The 19,164-nt window shown below is 35.1% G+C and overlaps 4 protein-coding genes across 10 annotated transcripts in view; 3 read left to right on the top strand and 1 right to left on the bottom strand.

Annotated features, from left to right (window-relative positions):
• LOC112511854 (GDSL esterase/lipase 5-like) overlaps window positions 1-1,836 on the top strand; it is a 3,517-nt gene extending 1,681 nt beyond the window's left edge. Inside the window, exons 3-5 of one of the 2 annotated variants that reach the window (XM_025117674.1) lie at window positions 863-1,099; window positions 1,175-1,436; window positions 1,510-1,836. In XM_025117674.1, coding sequence (XP_024973442.1) covers window positions 863-1,099; window positions 1,175-1,436; window positions 1,510-1,739 — 729 coding nt within the window. In that variant the 3' untranslated portion in view covers window positions 1,740-1,836. The remainder of the gene's footprint in view (window positions 1-862; window positions 1,100-1,174; window positions 1,437-1,509) is intronic. The other variant, XM_025117675.1, reaches the window with a different exon arrangement.
• LOC112511855 (GDSL esterase/lipase 1-like) lies at window positions 1,771-3,443 on the top strand. The gene is made up of 5 exons (XM_025117677.1): window positions 1,771-2,222; window positions 2,290-2,411; window positions 2,506-2,736; window positions 2,821-3,070; window positions 3,153-3,443. The coding sequence occupies exons 1-5, from the start codon at window positions 1,958-1,960 to the stop codon at window positions 3,395-3,397; spliced, it is 1,113 nt and encodes a 370-aa protein (XP_024973445.1). The 5' UTR covers window positions 1,771-1,957; the 3' UTR covers window positions 3,398-3,443.
• A 2,509-nt stretch (window positions 3,444-5,952) lies between these two features.
• LOC112511852 (phosphoinositide phosphatase SAC2-like) lies at window positions 5,953-14,108 on the top strand. 6 transcript variants are annotated; one of them, XM_025117669.1, is made up of 17 exons: window positions 5,953-6,171; window positions 6,250-6,434; window positions 7,623-7,827; window positions 7,916-8,081; window positions 8,819-9,041; window positions 9,418-9,494; window positions 9,973-10,160; window positions 10,239-10,336; window positions 10,447-10,580; window positions 10,675-10,794; window positions 11,270-11,630; window positions 12,288-12,409; window positions 12,805-12,918; window positions 13,147-13,290; window positions 13,409-13,585; window positions 13,656-13,734; window positions 13,821-14,108. In XM_025117669.1, the coding sequence occupies exons 2-17, from the start codon at window positions 6,339-6,341 to the stop codon at window positions 13,917-13,919; spliced, it is 2,403 nt and encodes an 800-aa protein (XP_024973437.1). In that variant the 5' UTR covers window positions 5,953-6,171; window positions 6,250-6,338; the 3' UTR covers window positions 13,920-14,108. The 6 variants fall into 6 exon arrangements, with proteins under 6 accessions (XP_024973437.1, XP_024973436.1, XP_024973438.1 ...); XM_025117668.1 differs by having other exon boundaries at window positions 10,672-10,794; XM_025117670.1 differs by lacking the exons at window positions 5,953-6,171; window positions 6,250-6,434 and adding exons at window positions 6,441-6,852; window positions 6,944-7,076 and having other exon boundaries at window positions 10,672-10,794.
• Window positions 14,109-15,869: 1,761 nt separating this feature from the next.
• On the bottom strand, window positions 15,870-18,328 carry LOC112511856 (40S ribosomal protein SA-like). The gene is made up of 5 exons (XM_025117678.1): window positions 18,133-18,328; window positions 16,885-17,147; window positions 16,484-16,681; window positions 16,182-16,404; window positions 15,870-16,086 (listed from the first exon to the last, which is right to left on the bottom strand). Exons 1-5 carry the CDS (start codon window positions 18,260-18,262, stop codon window positions 16,001-16,003), a joined length of 900 nt encoding a protein of 299 aa, XP_024973446.1. The 5' UTR covers window positions 18,263-18,328; the 3' UTR covers window positions 15,870-16,000.
• Between the last annotated feature and the right edge of the window lie 836 nt (window positions 18,329-19,164).

Here is a 19,164-nt window from a genome sequence, read left to right as displayed (position 1 = left end):
CAGTCAGACTGTTTGTTTTTCCATCTGAAATCTGAATCTGAAATCTGAATCAATAAGACTGTTTGTTTTTGTAAACTGACAGGTGGTGCTGAAGTCTGAAATCTGAATCAATTTATTTCAATTAAATTTAACTGAAATATCCAATCATTTAAACCATTTGTAAACTACCATATACTTTTAATACATTCAAGAGATGAGAGGGCCGAAGGCGAGAGCGAGATGAGAGATGGAGAGGGGCGAAGGCGAGAGCGAGATGAGAGGGCCGGAGCGTAGGAGATGGAGGCGTTAAGAGGAATTCAGAGAATGTTTTACCTCTAAATAAATCAGACCTAATCAGATGAATTAAGCACTTAATTCAAAAAAAAAACAAACGCACTTAATTCCTCTAGGTCTGAATCGGTCAGACTTAAGAGGCAATTAAGTGATTTTTAAGAAAAACAAACAGGGCCTAAAGATTGGTGATGGGTCAGGGATCCGTAGCTATAACCCACCACTACATTAATTTATCTTTTTTGAATGCTTAAAATATACTTGTGTAGCATAAGATTCATGCCAGAAACCATTCCAACATAAGGATTCTAATCGAATTCATAATTGGTGTTCTAAACAAGTGCAGCATCTAAACAAACAATAGTAGACACACCACTGACACTTGAATCCATGACCTTCAGGGTAGTATTATGGGTTAGATGCGATCAGAAAACGTACCCATTTTTGTGGCTTCCAAGAAGCAAATTTCTCTTGAATTGCGTGCGCTATAAACAAGTTAATTTACACCTACAGCAACATTAAGCTACATAAGAAGAATGAAATTTTCAACGTTTAAAAATATACGAATATTTTTGTATTGATGATGTGACAGGTAATTAGTCTTCAAACTCAGATAAGGTATCACAAGAGGGTGGAGAATCGATTGAGAAAGATGTATGGCAATGTCGAGGCCAACAACACATTGTCAAAAGCTGTCTACTTGTTTAGCATTGGAACAAACGATTACTTAAGCCCCTACTTGATTACCAATTCCACCCGTTTCAACTCCTCCTACTCCAGCTCTAAACTCATAGAAATTGTTATTGGCAATTTGACAATCGCCATCAAAGTAAATCGTCTCTCTACTTGAATATATATATAGAATGGAGTGTTTGTAGATTTGGCATTAATCAAGTTTTTACAGGAGTTGCACAAAAGAGGAGGCAGAAAATTCGGGTTTCTCAATTTGGGTCCATTGGGTTGTCTTCCGGGGATCAGGATAATTCTTAATCCACCAACTGACTCTGGTGGGTGCATAGAAGCAGCTTCATTGCTAGCAAAACTACATAACAAAGCACTCACCAAGTCACTAAAAAGATTAGCAGAAGAGCTGCATGGATTTAAATATTTGCTATACGATTTCAATAGCAACCTCAAGCATAGACTGAAACATCCGTCCAAATACGGTATGTGTTCTCTAACAAATGCTACTCGGATTTTTAGAATTGACAGCCACCCGAGTGATGAAATGATGTTTAGGTTACAAGGAAGGGAAAACAGCGTGCTGCGGAACAGGGCGGTTTAGAGGAACGTTCAGCTGTGGAGGGAAGAGGCCGGTGACCGAGTATCAAGTGTGTGAGAATCCTAACGAGTATGTGTTTTGGGACTCTTATCATCTGACCGAAAGAGTTTACAAAGAAATGGCCCATCAAATATGGAACCAAAAACCCACCAGAGGAACTTACAATCTCAAAACTCTGCTACATTGACAATTTCCCATATAATATTATTTTATTTTTGTGATGTTTGATCCTATCTATATTGTAAAGAAAAAAAGGGCATATTATATACATATATATTGTTTACTGTTTATGTTTCAAAAGTGTCGGCTCAACTCTAGACTTATTTTGCCGATTAAACTATGCTCATAATTGAAAAGCCAACCGACTTGTGAGGGTGAAGATTGAAGATCAGGTTTTAGACCTCAATGGCTGTTGCAAATGCCCAGCTGGGTCTCCCACTTGTTCTTGTTTCTTGTCTGTTGATTGTTACAGGTTGCCTGACTTGTCAGGAGCATCTCAACAAACATGTTGCGCTCTTCATTTTTGGTGATTCGCTTTTCGATCCTGGAAACAACAACTACATAAACACTAGTGCGGAATTCCAAGCCAACTTTTGGCCCTATGGTGAATCATACTTCGATCCTCCAACTGGGAGATTCTCCGATGGCCGTCTCATCCCTGATTTCATCGGTGAGAATATCTCAAACAAATCTTTCTTTCTTTTATGCTGATTCCTTAACTTTGCTTGTGTTAGCAGCTGAGTATGCAGGACTGCCGCTCATTCCGGCGTATCTGGATCCCCGGCATCATGAATTTGTATACGGAGCAAACTTTGCGTCGGGAGGAGCTGGTGCATTAGTTGAAAGCCATGCTGGATTTGTATGTATTTTAAGAAATTTCTGCAAGTGAAATACCCATTTACCCTATCTGTTGTTCTGCATCATATAAAAAAGAAGGTTGAATAACATTGTAGGTGGTTGACCTTAAAACACAGCTAGAGTATTTCGGAGATGTAGAGGAAGATTTTAGGCAGAATTTAGGTGATGCAAAAGCCGAGCAGCTGCTGTCTGATGCCGTCTACTTGTTTAGCTGCGGAGGCAACGACTATCTGAGCCCCGTGGGCAACAACGAAAGTATTGTTTATCCCTATACCCATGAAGAATACGTGAAAATGGTGATTGGAAACTTGACGGATGTGATCAAGGTAAGATTTTGTTCCTTTTACGTAAAAATGGAACTCTGATATGTTTGATTCTTTGCTAAAAAGGTTGAATAAAAAATAAAAAAGGGAATCCATGGGAAAGGAGGAAGGAAATTTGGAATTGTTACGGTGCCACCACTAGGGTGTTGGCCAAGCATTCGTGCAGGACGGGCAGACAATAGTTGCAGCGAAGAGATTGAAATGATAGCAAGTCTGCATAATGAGTTAGTTTGGAAGAAATTCCAAGAGCTGGAGAAGCAATTGGAAGGATTCATGTACTCAAAATACGATCTATCGACGGCCATTAGCAAGAGGATGAAGGAGCCATCAAGATATGGTAAAATTGGGTTGAAATTGAAATCGAAAATGAAATTGAAATTGGAATGATATATATATATTGATGGTGTGGAATGAATTAGGGTTCAAGGTTGGAGAGAGTGCATGTTGTGGTAGTGGTCCGTTTGGTGGGATCTATAGCTGTGGAGGGAAGAGAGGAGCAGCGGAGTTCGATCTGTGTGAGAATGCAAGCGACTATCTATTCTTCGATTCGAATCATCCGAATGAAGTGGCGAGCCGGCAATTTGCAGAGAGGTGGTGGAAGGGGGATTTGAAAGAGGCATCGCCCTACAACTTGAAGCACTTGTTTGAAACAAGGATGGCCTAATCCTAATATTTATTAAAATCATCAAGAGCTAGCTTTTAAATATATATATATATATATATATATATATATATATATTTGCAGAATGAAGGATGTGGTTTCTTTCAATTTTATGAGTTTCATCTTCATCTTCATAATTGTAATTGTAATTATAAATATCGTGTTTGACTATGATATATATATATATATATATATTATATATTTTGCGTCAATTATTGAAATAGCATTTGTAACGAGCATATTCCTATGAGTATACTTGTATGATTTTAACAATAAGAAATAATATGATTGCTTACCTAAAATTGACTTCATTAATATGTATATATTTGGCTTTCTCTTACATAACTTAATTACGCATGCTTATTGTTCCTTGTTGAATATGAATCGATGTTGAAATGTAAATATGACTACTTTTCTTTAACATATATCATTCAACAAATACTAATATTATTTATGACTTAAATATCCATTTTAATTAAATTCATAAGCATTCAAACAACAACATAATTATATATTCATCTTTCTTAATTCTTAATTCTTAATTCTTGATTATAAAATTATGTTCATCACGTTTAATTTTAAAATTGGAAAGTAGAAAATGACAGTTCAAAATGTAATAATTGAATTCATCAATTATTCCATTTTCACACGTGTTTTCCATAACTAAATTATGCTTTTTCCTCCCCTCCCCATGGTTATGGTTTGTTATCAATTTCCTATTTCATCAAAATTTTACTTTTTATCTCTACTTTATAATTGTATCTATCAAGACAAAACATTATTTTTAAATATAAGAATTCAAATAAATAAAAATAAATTATAAACTATAAACACACACAAAAAAAAAAAAATTGTAATTTCAAAAACGTAATAAAATGATTTCAACAAACAACATAGACGGAAAAACTTAATTTACTCTAAATATATTCTCATTTTACCGGTTGTGTTTTTTTGTCATAAACTTCATTTTAAAAATCAACTCTAAATATATGAACATTATCTAAATTAATATTATTTGAACATGCTCGTTAGTTATATTATCAATTATTTTTAGAGTGCGTTTGTTGTAAAGACAGGATAGCATAAGATAATTGTTCAGCGATTGGTAAGATAGAATTGAATATAACAAAATAAATAAAATGACCAATTTACCTATAATGAGTTTATATATATATATATATATATATATAATTTATTAAAATATAATAATTTTTATAACAAAATATATTATTAGAAAATTTTCATCAAAATAATTAAAATAAAACCAAAATAAAAAAGTTTATGTAAATTCCAATTTTGTTATTATCTCTGATCATTATTTTTATTATTAACACAAAATAAATTACATGAATTAATAAAATATATATAAAGCATATAAAAATAATATTTTGAAGACAATAAAATAAAAGTTTAAAAAGCATCAAACACAAAAAATAAAAGTTATTGAATGAATAAAATGTAAAAATGAGACTTGTTTGATGTTTTAGACGAGAACTGAGTTTTATTTTGAGCGTTTATTGGTAAAATATGAGTCTGTTTTACATTTTTCCACCTTGTTCCATGGAATAGGGGTGAAATAGATTTGTTTCACATTAAAGTCTTGTCAAACATGAAATAGAGATCTATGTTTTGTTATGTCACGTTCTATCCAATGTACCAAACGCACATTTACAAAGTACAATCATAAAACCTTAACAAGTATTATGCATACAATAATAAATTGTAAATTTGAATTTAAAAAACATGTAGATCAATAAGTCGTTTTAACGACCAAATGTTTGATTAGATATGAAGCAAAATAAGGAGGCCATGCTTTCCATAGCATTAAATGTCATAAATATGCTCTAATGTTGCATCGTACGCACAAACTTATTTTATAATTTTACAACTATTCTTTCATCTCATTGTTGTTAAAAATTTGAATTATTTTGCTGTTAGTAAGATATTGTGTTCTCGACCTATTTGTCTTTCAACCATTGGTTCTTCTAGCGCTTGTTGTGGATCTAATCATATGATTTTGCAAATATGGCTAACGAATAAACTATGACATAACTAACTTATAATAATGAAAATGGTATAAAAAAAATATGTTTTTTTTTTCCTTTCGTACATATTCTTTTAAAAAAAGATATTGTATAATGTAATGAAGATATGATATTGGAATATTTTGTAATTATTTTTTTCTCATAGAAACATTACCATATATTGTTATTGTTATTGAAATTAAAAAAAAAAAAAAAAAAAAGAAAAAATAGAAATAGAGATGGAAGAAGAAGAAGAGGAGGAGGACACGTGAGAATTAGGGAAAATAAGGTTAGCGGGAATATAGAAATTACATNATAATGAAAATGGTATAAAAAAAATATGTTTTTTTTTTCCTTTCGTACATATTCTTTTAAAAAAAGATATTGTATAATGTAATGAAGATATGATAGCTGAAATAATTTGTTTTCCCAATGTCATTTAATATCCTTGTTCTCTATCCTAATTCTCGAGAAAATGCAGAAAAAAAAAAAAAAAAAGGAAAAATAGAAATAGAGATGGAAGAAGAAGAAGAGGAGGAGGACACGTGAGAATTAGGGAAAATAAGGTTAGCGGGAATATAGAAATTACATTTACACAACACAATCATTTGGGATTTTGCTCTTCCGATCTTTTGCCAGCCACCAAAATACCTAAATTCTATCTCTCTTTACCAATCCCTCCATCATCGCTACCGTTTTCTGATCTACAACTTCACTTTTCATCATCACCCACAGATTCCACTTCAATCCCAGGTATCCAGATTATCTTCTTTCCAAGATTTTCTTGATTTTCATCATACGCTCTGATTTCAACTTCTTTATCATCTACAGCGCCTCAATCTTCACCCCTCCCCCCCAATCTCTGTTTGTTTATGTTATAGAGCCCGGGCTTTGAGGCTCGGGCTTCGCTTCCATACACCATGGCTTCACAGACGGACCTACATCCTTGGATCAGAGAGATTCCCAAAGTTGAGAATGGCCATCTGCAAAAATTCAGACTTTACGAGACTCGTTCGGTATATCCCTTCTCTCTTCAACCCCATACATCTCTGTAATCTAATTTTTACTATTCTTCTCAAGTCAACCTTCATGCCGATTTCTGTATCCTTTATGCCCATATCCCCATCTTAAGTGTTTGCATCAGGTCAAACAATTATGATTTCATCATTCCTATTCTTGTTTGTGCTTATTCTATGTATGCATATATTGTATTCTGGACATCTAGTGTTAATGCTACCCTTTGGTTATTGCATTTATGTCTGTAGGGGGATGATACAAGGTAATAACATCCCATCTTCTACCTTCATCATCAACCTTTACAAGATTGATGGCCCTTATTTCCTTAAAAGTTCATTGATTGAACAGTCAGACAAAGAGCCACCTTAATCCTGGTGTGCCGATCATCAGGATCTTTAAGACACCCATGTGATTTCAGTTAAGTAGGGACTCGCCAATTGCTAATCGAGTTCTTTGCTTGGCTTAGGATTATTATTGCTGTCATCTGACGAACCTCTGTGTGTCGCAGGGCTCAGGTTCGAGTCTTTAACCTAGAGATGAATATACGATAATGTCCCCCTTTTGACTTAGAGACTAATAATGAACAAGTGAACTTCTTGTTATGCATGTGAGGAACGGCCGGAACCTATTGTCGCTATATGGTAAAGCAAATTTGGTAGATCTGTCAAATCAGCTTCCTTTTTTATTGTGATGATTAGATTCTAGGTTTTGGAACTTACCAGATCACGATATCGCATTTATTTTTACTGTTATTTAGATGCTAGGAATAACAAGAAAACATGACATGCCATAATGCCCTCCTGTTCCCCCCAGTATGTTAGCCATACGTAGCTTTACAAAAAGAGGTTGATCAATTTCTTATCTCCCGAGTCCAATCACGTTCATGTGGTCAGTTTACTGATTTCCTTCAAAGTTGATGTCCGTGATTTTGTAGTTCTAGCTATTGCTCTGCATCTATTGTGCATAGAATGCTTCCTTAGGCAATGCATTTTGATATGATCTCTTTTTTCACAATGATGATTTCTCACTCTTGCACAATGAGGTATTTTTTAGCACAACATGTGAAAATAATTCTTTCCCTGGTAATTAGATTGTCTTTCATAATTATCTGTCTCCAGCTTTCTGTCAGATTCTTTATGTGATTGCTACAGTCACTAGATGTTGATTACATTCTGTTCTTGCAACAGAACTTTTATATGATTGGACGCAATAAGAACAGATCAGTTTGGAGAGTATTAAAGATTGTAAGATTAGAAGCTTTCGAGCTAAACATTGTTGAAGATTCTACAGTGTACACAGAAATTGAATGTTGTGACCTGCTAAAGCGTATCCATGAAGGAAATAAGTCCACAGGGGGGCTTAAATTTGTCACCGTATGTTACGGCATTGTTGGTATGCTTCATTCTGAAGTTTGTCAATTCAATGAGTATGTATTAAACTGATCATGGTTCTCACTAGTCTGTTTTTTTCCTTATTATAGGATTCGTAAAGTTTTTGGGACCTCATTACATGCTGCTTATTACGAAAAGAAGGAAGATTGGTGTAATTTGTGGTCATGCAGTGTATGCGATTACTAAGAGCGCGATCTTACCGATTCCCAATTCTACTAGTGCACACAGTGTGGCTTATTCTAAGAATGAGAACAGGTCTTTCGTCAATTCTGCATGTAAATGTAAAGTGTACTTGGTATTTTCCAGGAGGCACAAAGCTGTTAGAAGCCAGAAATACTTGTTAACCATTGTATCATGATAAGCATTGACTTCAACCTGAGTTGTTTTCCGTTTATGTTTTTTTTTTTAAATTTATAACTTGATATATTGTTTTTTGGACGTCTAGTCTCTCCCTTTGAGCTTCTTCCTATGATAACATACAAGCTTACCATGGTTGAGGTAATCTTTGCGCTATATGCATGGCCCTCTACGTTAAATCGAGATATGGGTTTTTCTAATTTTTAGATTACCTTGTGCTATTCGAATAGTTCTATGTATATTGCTTGTCCAGTTTAAATGTCGAGTATCAATTACAAATAATTCACTTACCCTATATTTAACGCTAAATCTTAGCAGATACATAGTGCTTTTTTTCCTTTTTTCTTTTTTTACACTCCCTCTAGTCACTATTGTTTCATAGGGGGCATATTTTGCCAGTGTACTTCCTGCGAATTACAGGGCGAAGTCCATTGCCGTTGTGATGTTAGTTTAAACTGTTGAATGAAACAAGGTATCATCAGGGTTTCATGGGAAAAGCATTTTTATTGCTGACTATCTAATTATGTTCCAAGTTTTTAAAGGCTGCAGCTTTTGCATTTTCAGTTATATATTTTTAAGCATTCAATTGGACTTGTTGACGTTTACTTTGCTTTTAATATTTTTTTATTGAATAGATACAAGAAGCTCCTGTGCTCGGTGGATCTTACAAAGGACTTCTTTTTCAGCTACTCCTACCATGTCATGCATAGCTTTCAAAAGAACTTGTCTAGTCATGGATCAGGCCAGGGTGCTCATGACACCATGTTTGTCTGGAATGAGTTTTTGACTACTGCAATCCACAATCAGCTGAAGAATAACCTCTGGACGGTAGCACTAGTTTATGGATTCTTCAAACAGGTATCTTTATTATTAAAAGATCCCAGAACCAGTAATAGATGGACAAACGTTAATATGACTTGGTAAAACTCGAAAGTTACAATTTCTTTTACCAAATCCATGAATCTATTAGTATAATGCTGTTATATTTGTCAAGTCATCTGTTGCAAGTTCTGTCTGGCATAATTACTTTCACAATGCAGAAAGATAGCTGGACAAGAATGTAATTATGCAACTGTATTATGTTTTTACCGTTAAATATTTCCTGAAATAGAAACATGTTTGTGTGATTTATATGCTTCTGTAACGTTACTTCATAAAAACATGCTTTATATACTTGCTGATGGTTGAGCAGCTAATAAACATGTCATGTTTCTTTTCATTTTTGTAAAATTAGGTTAAACTTTTAATATCTGAAAAGGACTTCAAGTTGACTCTCATTGCGAGACGGTCTCGCCATTATGCTGGAACCAGGTTTGATCACCTTTGATTTTGGATCATTTAGCATTTTCCGACTGCAACTGAAACGGCTGCTTTATATATACATTTGCTGATATCAGTGCTCATCGTTATTATTTGATATATATATATATATATATATATATATATATATATTTGTATGTTTCCATATATATGATCTGTTTCAGTATGTGTGCTCAAATATGTAATGCAGCACTAAGTAGCGGTCCAATGTGGGCATATCTGGGAGTTCAGGACAGTTAGATAAGATGACTACTGTCATAGTCATCATATCAGAGTGATCTTCTGATGTTCAATTTTTGTATTTTATTTTCATCATTCTTTTTCCACCCCCTTTGTTCTTTGGGCGAAAAAGGGGAAACTCGGACTGATGAGTTGCATGAATGCCATGCATACTATGTGCATCCGTATTTGGGAGGCTTATTTATTTCTCAAGGCTATTGTCACTCATTTTCTCTACGTAATGGTGTAGATACTTGAAAAGAGGGGTGAATGAGAAGGGTTGTGTTGCCAATGATGTTGAAACCGAACAGATAGTGTTTGAAGATGTTCCAGAAGGATGTCCTGTGCAAATAAGTTCTATTGTTCAAAATCGTGGTTCAATACCCCTGTTCTGGTCGCAAGAAACTTCACGGTTGAATATGAAGCCTGATATCGTCTGTAAGCATAAAGAACACTCAGATTGTTTAACTTTGTGTTCGCTATTTAGTTTGTTAACTATTTTCTTTATTCATTTAGTGTCAAAGGAAGACCATAATTATGAAGCCACCAGGCTTCACTTCCAGAATCTTTTCATGAGATATGGGAATCCAATTATTATATTGAATTTAGTTAAGGTAAAAAACATGCCTATCGATTATATGTGTTTCATTCAATTTATGTCTGACCTGTAGACTCTCTGCCATTGGTTTCTTTTGGTTATATCCATCATGGTTTCTTTTTGCAGACCAGAGAAAAGAAACCCAGGGAATCCCTCCTCCGTGTGGAATTTGCTAATGCTATTGAGTCGATTAATAAAGATTTACCTGAGGAAAGCCGCTTGAAGTTTCTTCACTGGGATCTAAACAAATATTCCAGAAAGTACATTTCCTTCAACTCTTCCACAGTTTTTGCCCTTTTTCTGAAATAATTGCTCTGACCATGACTCGTTTTTCTGTATTTGGTTTTCCAGTAGATCTACAAATGTGTTGGCACTTTTGGGCAAAGTGGCTACTTATGCGTTGAACCTAACGGGTTTCTTCTATTGTCAAGTAAACCCAATTTCAAAGTCTGAAGAGTTACTGGAGCGTTCTGAGTAAGTTAACCCTGAACATACTTCTTTCTTCAGCATAGACTCTTTATGTTTTCATGATTTCTATCATAACTCTGGGGTGAAATAATAAACCATTTTGCATAATTGTTTGGGAGAAGGTTTTCCATCTATAATATGAATTTGTGGGTTTTAAATAGAGATTGCTGCTCAAATAAAAATGTTGAAGTGAAATAGACAGCTGCAGCTTCCAATAGGGGGTGAATGTGGCACACTGTGGCTCCTCGACTTTCTCTTGCAATCAGCAAAAGAGTTGGTTTCTGTTATTCAAATTCATGAACTTATGGTCATGAATGAGTAGCCTTATCAATTACTTTATTACTTGCCTCAATGGTGCAATGCATATTTCTATCTTATTCAATTCATTGCTAGATAATTTTTGAGCTTGTGCAATTCCATTACTGTTAATGTTTGCTGTTAGATTTTAACCATCAACCCTTCTTTGTAACCAATGATACAGGGACGAAGGTGGTAATCATTGTTGTTCGCAGAAGCATGGTACTGAGACCAGTGATGCTGACGGCTTAAATAACGTAGTTAGTCATGATAGCAGCAATGCAAATAGGAAAGTCAGGATGAAGCCTCCTAAATATCAGACAGGGGTCCTGAGAACAAATTGTATAGATTGTTTGGATCGAACAAATGTTGCCCAATATGCCTATGGTTGGGCTGCACTTGGCCATCAATTGCATGCTTTAGGATATATAGATTCCCCAGCTATTGAGCTGGATTCTCCTCTAGCAGATGATTTGATGGGGGTTTATGAGAAAATGGGTGACACCCTAGCACTTCAGTATGGTGGATCTGCAGCTCACAATAAGGTAGTGAAGTGATGTTACCACTATCTGAGACCATGTTAAATGTTTATTCAATCAAATATGGATGTTTCATGGTGCCATGATCTTTATGACGCATACGTGTGATTTCTATGCATCTGCAAGGACAGTTTTATGTAAGTGGTTACATTTTAGAGAGGTCACAGGAAATCAATGAAAAATCATTGATAGTTCTTATGTAACATTTTGATCTCTTGTTGGAATACTCAGCCAATAAAGTGTTAAATGAACCTGAAGCCTATCTTGCCTTGTGTATGGTGGGGATCTATTATAGAGTTTTTCTAATGTTGGATCCTTTTATCCATATCAGTAGATGATATGCACTGATGATTAAGATATATGGTTAGGCGTGGGAGTGTTAAATAAAGATCCTTTCTATTCCCATATTTTTGACAATAGTTTTTCTTCACCTTCTGCTGACTGTGCTTATAGTTTTGCTGCCTTCCATAATCTGCCATTGCTGTCATGTCAAATGGAAGAGTTTATAGCATAATCCTAGTTAAATCAGGTTGCATCAGCATTGCTAGGCTATCTTCTTCATACTTAGAACAGGATGTTTAGAAGGATGTCCATTTAACTTCTTTGGAGGAACTGGTAGCATTATTCTGTTAAAGTTCATATTCACTAAATTTTGTTATACAGATATTTAGTCAGCGAAGAGGTCAATGGAAAGCAGCAACTCAGTCCCAGGAATTCTTTAGAACTCTACAGCGCTACTACAGTAATGCATACATGGATGCTGAAAAGCAGGATGCTATTAATGTGTAAGTTAAACCATGCTTCATCTGAACTTCATTTCTATAGTTTCTTTAGTGAAATATTGTCATGTATGTACCTGCAATCATGTGTTCTATATATATATATATATATATATATATATATATATATATATATGTGTGTGTGTGTGTGTGTGCGTGTGTGTGCATGTATAAATATACATCTAAGACTTGTGGATGGGACTTGATCTTTTATCTAAGTACTGATGTTTTGAGGTGTCTTAGATTTCGTTATGTCTCCAATCTAGAAGTTATGGTGCTCATTGGATCGAGATCAAAGAGAGACGGGTCACAGCAATTGCTGCTTCCTTCATCTAGAATCTACGTCTAGTTACCTGTCATAGCATTCTCTTCGATTTTCAATTGGGTTGTTGTTTGGGCAGGTTCCTGGGTCATTATCAGCCACAACTTGGTAAACCTGCATTATGGGAATTGGACTCTGACCAGCATTACAATGTTGGAAGCCGTGGTTCTAATCTATTTCAGGAAAACACAAGGTACAATGCTTTGATATTGTTGTGGTATTTGCTTGCTTATTGTGACACATCTTTTCTACAGAATAAAGAATAGTGGAAAATCCTAAAACTAAACAAAAGAAAAGGGCAAATCTCTTGAGATACTACGTCCTATGCCTTGAAGAGAAGGTGTAATGAAGAAAATAGCACAAAATCTTGTTACGCCAGACTTGTTATGTCCTGTCATAGTTATACCTTGTGCATATGCAGGCGGCCATTTAAAAGGTCATTGTCAGACGGTCTGTGTGAAGCCAGCTCGGTCATTGAGCCTGAAAAAGCACAAGATAGCAGAAAAGGCCTATCAGAATCATCACCTGAAATCTCAACTTGTGAAAGTGATTCATCTTATCCAAGGTTTGTTGGATATTATTATATTGACATGATAATTCTTGTGGGCTTTTGGAAATAATACGAGTGGATATTGAACATGTGAAATTAGTTTGAATGTTTCTAAGGCTTGTAAGGTGTGCAGGTATACAGCCTCTATGTCTCGTCGACAGCTGCTCCTAGATGGTCATTCTGAAGATTATCCCAACAGTGATCACATATTCTACAATAAACGTTTGGATTCTATTAACTGTTCTAATTTTCTTGATGTGGAATGGCTCTCTTCATCTGGAAATTCATGTGAAGATGAAGCATATGAAAGGTAATGGTAATGTGCATTTTCTCTTCTCTCCTCCATTGTTTTATCAGTAGTAATAAATACTTGCATGCAGATCTACACTGATAGTTGGTGATGAGTCATCTGAGAATGTGGTGGGGACATGTGATTCAGACTTATCTCTGAACGTGAAGGTGAGTTTCTTTCTAATAGCAAACATATTGATGAATAATACCCTGATGGATTTGTGAAATGTAACAGTGATAATGTTGTTGGACAGGGACAGGGACAGGAACAGGGAGATGGGGGAGGTGAGGAAGGAGAATACCCAGATGGATTTGTGAAATGGGTGATTCATGGAGGAATGTGGTTCCCTTAAGTTTTGGAATTGAGAAATAAATTTGTTAACGGAAAGCCATCGGCCATTCGATTCATCCATCCCGTCCAAAGGATGTGGGTTGCTCCTCACAAATAAAATGCTAGCCTAGGACAAGAAATTTAGAAGAAACAACAGATTGCTATAGTTGCTTGCTTGCTTTCTTGGTTGGTTGCTGTTTAAAAAACAAAACTTAGGAGATATATATATATATATATATATATATATATATATATATGTGTGTGTGTGTGTGTGTGTGTGAATCTTTGTAAATATATTATTATTATTATTTTACAGACACAGTTTCTTGCCTGTTACAATCCCAATCCCTTTTTTGTGTAAACGAATCTCATGAAAAATAAATGGTGAAGGAACAATTGTTCAATAAACCATGGAATTAAAAGAAAAGGTTGTAACAATGGATTTATGATACTTTTTAACATATCCCGTAGTTTAGAATTTGTGTTACTTAAAAAGGTCACTGTTAAATATATTTATTTATGGTGATGAAATTAAAACGATAAGAATGTAGCGATTGTTGTTTCCCACATTGAAATAGAACTTGTCAAATAAAGTCTGCATTCAGCTTTTGTAGCTTTTTACGACTTCTTTTTGAGGCATATAATGATATGTAGCTTTTTACGACTTCTTTTTGAGGCATATAATGATAAATTTGATAATACAAATTTTGTCTCTAACGTTTTAGATAATGGTAAAGGGCCATCTATTCTAGAGTAGGAAGAAAAGGCAAAATAATTAACCAAGCTTGTTAGAACTAAGTACTTATATGAGGTCAACTTTGTTATGTATATGGTGGAATGGAAAGAGAAGGAAGCACATTTTTTCGATTTTGGCCAAGGACTAATTGTCCAAGCGAGCACCACTTTGTCTTTTTTTCTTTTAGTGGCATGATGCACAAGGATAGTTATGATGCAATGCAACAATCACTTGACTTGGATGATGATATAGCCGACCAAGAAGGAAACCAATATTTAGCAAAGCCACCAACAAAAGACGATGACTTATAGACGACAATCACTAACAAAAGACGATGACTTATAGACGACAATCACCAACAAAAGATATTTGAACAAAATTTGCACTCTTAAATTTTATCGCTTCTAAAGAATTTCATTTACTTAACAATTTAAGATTTTTAAACCTTTTTTTACAAGTTTAGTAGATTAATTTTCCTGCTATTTCCTCTATTTATAATCAAATAAACAAAACAATATTTGATCCAAGTAAATAATATTTTGTATTGATTAAATTTATTAAACACCATTTTGGAGTTGGTATTTATTTAGTAATGAATATATATATATATATATATATATATATATATGCAATATTCTTAAATAATAAATACTTAGTAATAATGTTATTAGAGAAGATATATTAATATTATTATTAAAAAAAAAAAAACAAACGTAAGAGAACATATTTTACATGTGGCTAGGATCGACCTCGTTCTTGGTTTTTGATAGTGTGTCAAGAACCATCAGAGTACTGCATGTACAAGGAGATTGTCAACATGGGTGGCTAAATATATGTTTCCTGTTTAAGGTCAAAAAATAGATTATATATATATATATATATATATATATATATGTGGGTTGGATTCCAAATCAAGGCGAGAAGCATAAGAAAGATCTCCACCGAGATGCACTAGATCAATCTCCCATGAGTTGAGATACACTGAGATGCACTAGATCAATCTCCCATGAGTTGAGATATAAAGATGATCAAAAGTTCACATCTTTTCTTACACTTCTCACCTTTAACTCTCCTAACATGTTCCACCTTATTATATGTTGTATATTTTCATTTGAAACAAAGATTCCAAGCAATAACCAAACCCACACATAACAACCGCTATGCTACAACAATAGAAAAAAGAAAACCAGATATATAAAAACATCAAAGCTCCAATCATATTCAACACAAGCAGCATATGAAAGCAAAATTAAACTCTTTCATAACAAAACCATCAAAAATTTCTCATAGTACTAGTTCCAGCATACTTGGGGTTTGGTTTTCAACAACAAAAGACTAAAAGTAAAAATTCAAACATAATGTTCCGTTTATTCCCACCCGGTTGCAGCTGCACCTTCTGGTTGAGGTACAGGAGCAGCAACCGCTTCCCATCCATCCGCACCACCCACTGAAGCTGTAAATAAAAATTCAAACACACAATCCATCATCACTCAAGCAAGAGTCAACAAAAAGAGCATTAAAACAAATATACAGATTTTTAATCCCTACCCTCGGCACCAGTCCAACCAGTCGCACCTGCAGCTACAGGGGCACCAGCAATTGGAGGAGGGGCTATTTCACCAGCCCATTGGGCTTCTGGAATTTGGGCTGACCATTGGTCACCCATGCCAAGTGCACCTGCAGCATAATCTGTGTAATCAGCAGGGGCAGCTGCATCATCCTCTTGTTGTTCCTTTGCCTCCTCTGGTTCCCTGTAGAAAAACAGATCAACCTGCAACACACAAATTTCACTTCAGGAAACCACAATTCTTATTAAAGATATGCTGCTCAATTTGAAATCCAGTGCATACCATAACATCCCACTTGTGCCCTTGATTGATCACACCTCGCATCTGCAGGACCATTCTAGCTAGAAGCCAAAACAGACATCCAATGCTGTGCTTACCCTTGTTGTTGGCAGGGATACCAATATCAACATATCTCATGGGAGAATCCGTATCACAGAAAGCAATTGTAGGGATATTCCCTAATGCAGCCTCCTTGATTGGCTGTCAACGATCCATAATGGTGTCAGACCAACAAAAAACAGAATATACTTTCACTATGCATTGGCAACCAAAATGAGTGATGTAAGCTTGACTTTGGCATCATAAAAGTGCAACTTGAAATCCATAATTTTATCAATAGAACATGACATCAGGCAAATCTGCAATCAAGAACAAACAGATAGCACAGAATCAAAAGAATCAACCTGGTGGTCAGTCCGTGGATCAGTCAAGATGAGGAGACGAGGCTCGCTGAAAGATGTCTGAAGCTGATTGGTGAAGGTACCAGGAGTGTGACGACCAGCAATGGCATGACAACCTGTGTACTGAGCAAATTTCAGCACAGCCCTTTGTCCATATGGTCGGGCAGATTGGACAATAATGTCCTGAGGGTTTTCAATGGCAACAATCACCCTGGCAGCCATCTGAAGCTTCTCCCATGTCTTGCCTAGGTTAATGATGTAAATTCCTGCACGGAGAAAAAGAAAGATAACAGAAACATCAAACACAAAAGGTAAAAAAGCAAACTACAGTGACTACACAAGGCACCGTTTGGAGAATATGTGCAATGTAGAATATAACATGATCAAAATAAGTTGTAAAAAACCAAAGTAACATTCTAAAGGTTTGCAAGAACAAAAAAAACTTTATCAACGATTATCTACAAAAAGAAAATATGAAAACATCTTTTGGGATCAAGAGAATTGTATACAGATTAAAAAAAAGAACAGACCTGATCCAAATCAAAATCTTAATGAGATTTCAACGGATAGTAATTCTAAACATGTCCAGCTACAAACTCAGCAAGAGAAAGAAATAAAATTACAAAATGTAAGTTTAATAGGCTGAAATCAAGAAACGGACTGCAAAAGAAATGGCATAATTAAACATCGCAAGTAGCATATCCCACTTCCATATGACCTTTTTGAAGTTACATTGTTAACAAAAATAACATCTTTTTCCAACAAATAAAAACCTAGTGCCCATATGAACAAGTTACTAGAACTTCCCTGAAATAGATTGAACAGCAGTACCATATAAATCCTTGGCAACGACCAAAATCAAGTCAATAAAGAGTAAACAACATCCTCGAATAACTTTGTATTGAAATGCAACAGCTCTACTTAATTCGCCCACATAGTATACAAACTCAAGTCTGTATACACTGCAATCAACAATAACCTGGTCATCTAAGAAGTCGCTAAATCAAGAGGTTTGACACGAGTTTAGTCGTATACCAGTCTTGTATTATGCAACTAACAGGTAATAACAATCACTGATGGTAAATTAAACAGAACAGGGTGGCCTTCATGAAAAAATAGCTGAATTTGCAGTCAAGGTAGGAAGAAATGAGGCTAGCTCTGCACATTCGCCAAATCAACGACCATAATAAAATCAGGAAGCAAATCTAGGATACATAAAATATAAGAATCGAGCAATAAGCAGTGTTATACCGTCGTTACGGCGCTTGAATACGTAACGTTCCATCTGGAAATCACAGTTCTTGGTGCCGAGATGGACCTCGGCAGACAACATCATCTGTATATCGGCCTCCTTGTTGGTCAAAACTTTAGGTTGCGCCATGGTTACTGCTCGGGTCTTGGCTGCTCTGATTCCTAGGGTTTCAGAAGTTGGGCGTTGCAGCAAGAGTAATGCAAGAGGGGGAGAAGCGGACTTAAAGAAACATATATAGAGGCGCACAAGAAACCCTAGGACTAAGATTCATCCCAGGTCCCTGCAATATAGCTTTATTACAAACATACCTTGTTGTCTATGTTTATTACGCCTCAGTCCCCACAAGTTTATATCTCATACAAACATCATGTAAAAGTTTTAACAAAAAGAATTATATAGCTATTTTCTCTATGCAATTAGCAATTAGCAATTAGCAATTACATTACAAAAAGTCATTCGTTTCAATTAAAATCGACATGCCGTAATCGGATATCCAATTCTAATTGGATTGGGTTGAATCCAAGATTTCAACATCCAAACTGGATGTGCTGCTTCTTGGATGACAGTCAAAATCTAATGAGACCGAACCAATCCAATCTAATTACCATTCAATTAGTAACTATATATAATTATTAAAAATAAGCTTGTGTAGTTTCCAATGCAGCGTGTCACGGAAACTTGTTTAAAATATATAGCGATGCACCGGGATCATGTTTAAACAAACTGATTTTATAAGATCATTGAAAAATATGCGGTTGGATGATGATAATCTGACACATGATTGAGACCATATTTATGTCAATTATATTGTATAGTAATTCGATGAAAAAGGGAAGCATTGAGTTTGGGTGAAATTAGATTTGACTTAGAGAAATGAAGATAAGATGGTAGTTTGCAAGGACAAAGGTCGTATTTCATTTGTAACTTGTAAGGATGGGATTATCTATACCATCTTATAAAAGCATTTGATTAAAACTTTTAAAAACTCTTAAAACTCGTCGATTTAATCTCTATCCGATTTCATCTCATAT

The sequence above is a fragment of the Cynara cardunculus genome (genome assembly GCF_001531365.2).
Source record: "Cynara cardunculus var. scolymus isolate 2C chromosome LG 4, CcrdV1, whole genome shotgun sequence".
In the NCBI taxonomy this organism is placed as follows: Eukaryota; Viridiplantae; Streptophyta; class Magnoliopsida; order Asterales; family Asteraceae; genus Cynara; species Cynara cardunculus.
This window is presented reverse-complemented; position numbering and strand designations above follow the sequence as displayed.

Bases quoted from the DNA above. Each gene is read 5' to 3' on its own strand.
- LOC112511856 (XM_025117678.1), bottom strand. From the start codon at position 18,262: ATGGCGCAACCTAAAGTTTTGACCAACAAGGAGGCCGATATACAGATG. The intron at 17,148-18,132 runs GTATAACACTGC...TTCTCCGTGCAG, and splicing joins ATTCAAGCGCCGTAACGACG to GAATTTACATCATTAACCTA. The intron at 16,405-16,483 runs GTATGCACTGGA...TGTGTGTTGCAG, and splicing joins GGCACAAGTGGGATGTTATG to GTTGATCTGTTTTTCTACAG.
- LOC112511852 (XM_025117668.1), top strand. From the start codon at position 6,339: ATGGCTTCACAGACGGACCTACATCCTTGGATCAGAGAGATTCCCAAA. The intron at 9,495-9,972 runs GTTTGATCACCT...GTAATGGTGTAG, and splicing joins CGCCATTATGCTGGAACCAG to ATACTTGAAAAGAGGGGTGA. The intron at 13,735-13,820 runs GTGAGTTTCTTT...GTTGTTGGACAG, and splicing joins ACTTATCTCTGAACGTGAAG to GGACAGGGACAGGAACAGGG.
- LOC112511855 (XM_025117677.1), top strand. From the start codon at position 1,958: ATGGCTGTTGCAAATGCCCAGCTGGGTCTCCCACTTGTTCTTGTTTCT. The intron at 2,737-2,820 runs GTAAGATTTTGT...AAAATAAAAAAG, and splicing joins ACTTGACGGATGTGATCAAG to GGAATCCATGGGAAAGGAGG. The intron at 3,071-3,152 runs GTAAAATTGGGT...GGAATGAATTAG, and splicing joins GAAGGAGCCATCAAGATATG to GGTTCAAGGTTGGAGAGAGT.